Here is a 7,117-nt window from a genome sequence, read left to right as displayed (position 1 = left end):
GCCCGGCGCGGCGCTGCTGTCCATCTACTACCTGGTGAGGGCGCCCCGCCGCGGGCGGCACCCCACGGGCCGCGGGGGGGCGGGCCTCCGCCCCGCCCTGCCACGGAGCCGCTTCCCTCCCCCGCCGCCAGGGGAAGAAGTTCCTGGGGGACCTGCTGCCCGACGGGAAGATCACGTGGCAGGAGACGGGGCAGGTGTTCAACTCGCCCAGCGCCTGGGCCACCTACTGCAAGAAGCTGGTGAACCCGGCCAAGAAGTCGGGCTGCGGCTGGGCCTCCGTCAAGTACAAGGGGCAGAAGCTGGACCAGTACAAGGCCGCCTGGCTCAGGAAGCACCAGCCCAACGCACCTGCGGCCGAGGAGGTGAGCGGGGCAGGCCGCGGCCGGTGCTGCAAGCCGCATGGGGCTTGTGCCCGTTGGCCTGGCTCCCTGGGGCGGTGACCGCCAGGACCTGCAGCGCGGCAGGGCTCCCACTTGGATCTCTGGGCTCTGCCCTGCTCGGAGCCCTGCGCCGCCCATCGAGAGAGACGCCGTCCCTTGCCCGCGGCCCCCAGGCAGCAGGGGCTCGGCCATCCCCAGAGCTGGAGCCTGGACTCCTCTTGCCGGCAGCTTCAGGCCGGGGGCTGCCTTGCCGGCTGGCCCCGGTCTGTCCCCAGCAACACTTTGGCAGGTGCCTGGTTCTTGAGAGGCCAGCCCTGTACTCACCTGTGATTCAGTTTCCCTGCATGGCCCTGAGATCCAGCTCCTGGCACAGGGTTTCACCTGTGCCATGCCGTGACCTGGTCTGCAGAGGGTGCTGGTGGGTTGGTGCCCCTGCGCCCCCCAGGCAGAGGCCTGGCATCAGGCCGGTCCCTGCTTCTCTTTCCCTCCCTGCCCTGCAGAGCCTGGTGAGCGAAGGGGAGGAGGAGGAGCTGGCCGAGGAGGAGGAGGAGGACACCAGGGAAGGGAAGGCCCCCCTGGCAGAGCCAGCGCTGGGCAAGAGGCTGGAGGAGAAGAGCAAGAAGCAGCCGAGCAAGGGCCTGGTGGAGCAGCAGAGCGTGGGCAGCGTGGGGTTAAGTCCCCGCAGCGCCCTGCTGCCCGGTATGTGGAGCTAGTGGAGGGGGCCTGCAGGGTTGGAGCAGATACTGGTGCCCTGGCGCAGAGGCCGACGTCCCCCCTCCTGGCCCAGCGGTGGGGACCCTGGCACTGCAGGGAGTAGGCACCAACCTCTTTGTCCTTCCAGAGAACGGGCCGCAGGGGAAGAGGCTGGAGGCCAAGACCCGCACCCCTGTCCGCTACTGTACACTGGGCACCCGGGACTCGGCTAGGTACAGCCCCCTGCCCCTGGGAGCAGAGCAGAGCTGTCCCCACACCCTCCTGGCTGAGTCCTGCCTCTGCCTCCCTGCTCCAGCGCCCCTGGCACAGGAGGTGCTGCCCACCACGCCTGTGCTGGCGCCCCTGGAGCTTGAGCCCCGGGATGGGGGTGATGTTTTGGGGCAGCGGCCAACGGGTCTGCGCTGCGTTCCAGGAACCCCCACACACTGGTGGAGGTGACGTCCTTCACGGCCATCAACAAGTTCCAGCCATTCAACGTGGCCATCTCCAGCAACGTGCTGCTGCTGCTGGTACATGCCAGGGACTGTGCCCAGGCCCAGCTGTCTTGGGGAGACATGTCAGATGGGGGTAGCTCCGCTGGGGGGGCAGGGTCAGCCTGGTTTGGATGGGAGGAGGAGAGGGGCTGCCTTGGTTTGATGCTGTCCTGCTTCTGTCCTAGGACTTCCACAGCCACCTGACACGGAGCGAGGTGGTCGGCTACCTGGGTGGCCGGTGGGACACCAATACCCAGCGTAGGTACCGGCTGGGCTAGGGGCACCTCATGGGCAATTAGCGGCTCCAGCCCTGTGGTGGCTGGGGGCTGCTACCCCCTGGCTCTGCCCTGGAAGCCTAGCGGAGCTGAGCCGCTGTGTCTCCTTGCAGTGCTAACAGTGTTGCGCGCCTTCCCATGCCGGACGCGCCTCGGGGACACTGACTCGGCAGCAGCCGTGGAGGAGGAGGTAACCACGGGATGTGGGGGCTGCCTTGCCCTGTGCCCTCTGCAGCCTGGGGACGCAGGAGCCCTGGGTCTGGATTGCAACCCTAGTACTGTGCCACATTGACCACGGCGCTGCCAGCAGCTCCAGCGCAGCTGAGATGTTAGGCTGGGACTCCACAGCTGTCCCCAGGCTGGTTGGAGGCAGGGGGCAGGGGTGGAGGGTGTGCCCTGTGGTAGCAGTGTCATTCCTGAGCCTGGGCTCAGCGGGAGCAGCTTGGTGCTGCTGGCAGAGGCCGTGGCCGTCTCATAAGCCCAGCACTGCTAGTGCTGTGGGGTCGGCGCCGCCCAGCCAGGTCCTGGTCCTGAGCAGCTGAGCCGAGAGGACCTGGGGCCCCTGTAATGGCCTCTCCCTCTTCTCGGTGCCTGCCCTCAGATCTGCCAGAACCTCTTCCTGCGCGGGCTTTCGCTGGTGGGCTGGTACCACAGCCACCCCTTCAGCCACGCCCTGCCCTCGCTGCAGGACATCGATGCCCAGATGGACTACCAACTCAAGCTGCAGGGCAGCAACAACAGCTTCCAGCCCTGCCTGGCACTTATCTGTGGTAAGGGCTGGGCACAGATACGGCTGGGGCTCAGAGACCCGCTGGGGCTTGGGCAAGGGGCAGGGCATGAACCCTTCACCCCTGGAAACCAGCCTGTGGGCCAGGGCCCCCGGCTGCAGGGAAAGCAAGTGGAGCCTGCTTGCTGCAGTTAGAAGCACCTCCCTGAGCGGGGAGCTGGAGTTCATGCCCCAAACGCCAGGCTGGTTAGACCCTTCGCCTCCACATCCTTCTGCTCTCCCTGCAGGCCCATACTATCATAGCAACCCAGGTGCGGAGTCTAAGATCTCACCTTTCTGGGTTATGCCACCTCCTGAGGTAAGTGCCCAGAGACCATGGCCATGAAGGCTGAACTGGCCCTGGGGTCCTCCTGTTGGCTCTAGGCCCCTCCCTGGGGGACCCACCATAGCCCGGGCTGGTGCCCTTGGAGGAGTCAGGGCAGCCTCCTCCAGCTCCAAGGGCCAAGGCATTGCCATGAACTGGCTCCCACGGAGTAGAGCACAGGTGGAGGCTGTGGTGGGGCTGGCAGACCCTGTGCTGGGGAGAGCCGTCTGTTCCCTCCTCACCCTGGGATGAGCCCAGCAGGGACACAGCCACACAAAAGCTTTTTGCCGATGCTTGGATGCAAGCGACCCAGGGAAGCCCCGCAGGTTCCCCAGTGCGATTGCCCCGCGGTGCCCTTCACTCTTAGCCATGGTGTCACACTGAAACCAGAGTGTCAGCCCAGCTCCCAGCTTCACACTGACACCCCAGATGGGAACGGCTCACTTCCTCCTCTCTCCCATCATTTAGCAACGGCCCAATGACTACGGCATCCCCATGGAGGTGGAGGTCACCTATGTGCAGGATGGGTTCCTGACCAATGACGTCCTACAGGAGATGGTGAGTCCCATGCTACCTGGGGAGGGACAGGTTGGTGAAGGAACAGCTTCTGTGCCCCCAGCAAAGGGACCAGCAAGGCTGGGGAGTCCTGAGGCTGACTTGGGATTAAGACAGTGCCTCTGCCCCACCATGCCAGTTCCTCTGGCCTATGCCTCCCCATACTCCAGCAACTGGGGTGTAGGGGTTTCCGGCTTGGGCTTGGTGGGAGAAAGATGGCTCAAGGACAAGCATCCCCCCTTGGCTGCTGCAGATGCTGCTGGTGGAGTTCTACAAAGGGGCCCCCGACCTGGTGAAGTTCCAGGACCTGTGGAGCCAGGACCAGACCTATCTGGACAAACTAAAGGTAAGAGTGTGGGCTGCTGCACAGGGGCTGCAGCCTGCCAGGGACGAGGCTCAGATGAGTCTCTTCCACCTGGTTTCGTAGACCTGCTGCAAGATAGGATAGCTGCGGCCATGGTAAAGCATCAGCATCTCTTAGGCTAGCAGGACCTGGGTTTCTTTAACACAGCCAGGCTCTCTGCGTGGCCTGAAGTAGCCCGTGCAACTTGTAGGTAGCACATGGGAAAGTTGGGCTGGAAGGGACCTCAGGAGGTCACAGCTAGTCCTACCCCCTGCTCAAGGTATGATCATCCCTGAGCAAACCGTGGAGGCCATTGGTTTATGCTGGGCCCTAGGTATAGACCTTCCTCCAGTCCACACCCATACATCCCTGAAGGTTAGCACCTAAGGACTGATAGCAAGGTGGGAATCTGGTGCCTGCAGTTCTACTTTTATTGCTGCCAGCCCTGGATAAAACCCCCCAGGGCTGGGGCTGGGAGCTCAGCAAAGGCGTGTTTCTGCCACAGGGCTCCCTCGCCTCCCGGACCCCCAAGGACCAGGGCTTTGCCCATGTCCTGGAGCAGATCTACAGCCTCCTCCAGCACAGCGGCTGAGCCAGGCAGGAGCTGATGGCAGACTGGTGCCTTCACTTATGTGGAACCTGGCCTGATGCCCTGAGCAAGCAGTACAGCAGCCCCTGCATGGGGGATGTAGCTCATCAGAGCCTGAGTGACTCATTAGGAAGCTTGTTAGTGGAAAGCCCAGGTCCAGGCCCTGCTGGTGACTGAGGGCATGGAGGGGAGAGACCCTCACTAAAGCCCTGGCTGCTTTTCCCAAAGGGGCCGGTGCCTGCCCAGCACGCAGCCCAGTGCCAGGGTGCATGTGGACAGCTGCTCTGGTGCCTTGGCAGTGCTGGTAGTGTAGCAGGGCGGGTTGCGGAGGAGCCTCTCTCTGGCTGTAAGTTATTGTGGACGTGGTAGTTGATTAAAGAGAAGCAATCTAGTGCCCTGGTGTGACGGCTGTTCTGTGGGCAGGGCCAAAGGGCACGTGGCTGGGGCCAGTCCCTACTCCATCTGCAGCCACAGCACATGGCCTCTCAGCCAAGCAAACAAATTGCTCCATCTCTGCCCATGTCCCAGGAGTGGAGCCTCCCTGCAGACACTTTCTTGGTGCTGGTGTCTGCAGCCTCCATCACCCAAGGATGCATCTGCTGGAAGGTGACACCATCAATGCCAAGGGTGCTTGCCCACCTTCCCTGTCCTCAATTGCAGGGTCTGCCTTGCTCCCCTAAGCCTCAGCTCCTGCCAACTGCTACAGCTGAGTGATGAGGAGGCACCCCTGCACACTCCCCACTGCCCTCCCTGCTAAGCAGGTGACTGCCCCCTCCCCATGCCCTGGCTGCAAGGCCCCTCCCCGCTGCTCAAGAAGAGGGCAAATGCTTTAGAAAGAAGAAAACCCCATTTAATACTTTTATTGAGCGATTACAAGTCCAGAGTTGTGACCTTTCCCCTTAAAACAAGGAAATGCCATTACAAAAAGAGACCTAATAAATTGTCCTGACTAAACACAGACTCACTCAACCCAAGTGAGCCTACGCCAGAGCTCAGAGATGCACCGGGGCCAGGCCACCGGGTTGGGAGAGGGAGGAGTCCTGACCTCCGCATCAGCGTCAGTGTGTGCGACAGCTCTGCTGCGAGGAACAGGCAAGACAGAGTTCCCTCCCTCCAACCATCTAGAGGGGGCTGGGTCCTGTCCCCACTGCCTCCCTGAGAGCAGGATCAGGCCCCAGGGGCACGAAGGGTTGTAGGGGCAGGGAGCCTGTGACTGGAAGCATGAGCCTGCTCTGGCCCCAGCCCCAGCTGTGAGTCATGGCGGTGACAGCGATCGATGGGAAGAATAAACATACACATGCACGGTTAAAAGTGTTAAAAAGGTTCTTGGTGTATACGTAACAAGAGACTGAGCAGATAGGGGCAGGAAGCACCCAGGCACGAGGCACGTGCGCAAATACAGGCTGGTGCCCCGGCCTGGCAGGGAGGACTGCCACGAAAATAAATACACAGGTGCTGAAGCAAGGCCTGGGTGGTGGTGAGCTGGAGCAGCTGCTGGGACAGCCCAGGTGGTGCCGATCCTGTGCTAGGCACAGTAGACAGGAGGGGAAGCCCAGGCTGGGCACAGCATGGCTTTCAAGGTCACTGCACCACCCTGGCTGTGTCAGCAGCAGGGAGAGCCACCTTGCTTTGGCTCCCTCACAGCAAATGGGCTCAAGGAAAGGAAGGGCTGTGTTCTGCAGGATGGGATTTAGGACTCAGCTCTACCCACGCAGGCAAGTCCAGTCCCTCCCTGCAAGGGGGGGCGGAAAAAGAGTGCAGTCAATGCCAGAGCAGCTGAATTTCCACCTCTGCTGGTGAGATAGGATCCCCTGTCCAGAGCCTCTCCTGGCTTCCAGGCACTTTGGAGAAGCAGGTCAGCTATAGGAGCTATGGATGACCCTCAGGGGTTGAATTTATCCTATTGCCAGCAACAGGATGGGTGCCCAGAGAGGAGCACCTTAGATAGGGAAGGGCAGGAGGCTGCTCCCAGCTCCAGACCCTGGTGGAACCACCTCATTCTGTACGTGGTCAGTTCTTGGGGCCAGGAGCACTGGCTTCTGCCACCATGACCCGGCTCTCTCCGCGTTGGACTAGAGCTGGTGGCACCAGGCAGGGAAGCAAAAGGGAAAAGGACCACTACTAAACACGTGACACAAGAGGAGAGAGGTCCTTGTCCCACGCAACCTTCACACACAAGAAACGAAGCAACAGGACCAGTTAAGAGGCCTATGAACCTAGCAAGTAGGCGGCTTCTTGCATTGCACCTAGGGGCTCTCTGAAGGACAAGGAGTTCCTGATGCTCAAAAGAGCTGGGAAAGGCACATAAGGATTAGACTGGAGACCGCCAAACAGCTCCAGAGGAGCCCAGGGTGAGCTCTGGCTGGGCTGCATGGAGATTTCCAGAGCTTCATAAGTGGGGAAGGAGAACGTCTGAACGTGAAGTGACACAGGGAGGGAGACGAGGGCATCCTGGACAGGTCAGTGGTGCACGGTCTAAACAGCTACTTCAGCGCAACCTGCTCGTCGGATGGCGCCTTAGCTATGGTTGGCCTCAGCTACATGGGGATGATCCCATGCCAAAGACAGTGCCAGATCCGGTGGTAGAGACCTTCCCAGAGGAACCAATTCAACTCTACCCACCTGAAAGAGCCACGGAGTCTCAGGGCATGAGCATAAAGCAGCTCAGGAAGAGATTATGGTCAGATGCTGGCCACA

The 7,117-nt window shown here is 61.4% G+C and overlaps 1 protein-coding gene across 1 annotated transcript; it reads left to right on the top strand.

The window, feature by feature from the left end:
- Position 1: 1 nt before the first annotated feature.
- On the top strand, positions 2 to 5,854 carry MPND (MPN domain containing; the record flags this gene model as incomplete). Its single annotated transcript, XM_019556956.1, has 12 exons — positions 2 to 34; positions 132 to 362; positions 881 to 1,079; positions 1,222 to 1,306; positions 1,507 to 1,603; positions 1,753 to 1,825; positions 1,956 to 2,032; positions 2,444 to 2,612; positions 2,857 to 2,927; positions 3,402 to 3,491; positions 3,742 to 3,834; positions 4,889 to 5,854. Coding segments are annotated over 12 exons (1,464 nt in total), but the record flags the coding sequence as incomplete, so codon positions are not given.
- Positions 5,855 to 7,117: the final 1,263 nt, after the last annotated feature.

This window comes from Crocodylus porosus, unplaced genomic scaffold (assembly GCF_001723895.1).
Source record: "Crocodylus porosus isolate Cpor-Errol unplaced genomic scaffold, CroPor_comp1, whole genome shotgun sequence".
NCBI lineage: Eukaryota > Metazoa > Chordata > Crocodylia > Crocodylidae > Crocodylus > Crocodylus porosus.
Note: the sequence above shows the minus strand (reverse complement) of the source record. Positions and strands in the feature narration are given on the sequence as shown.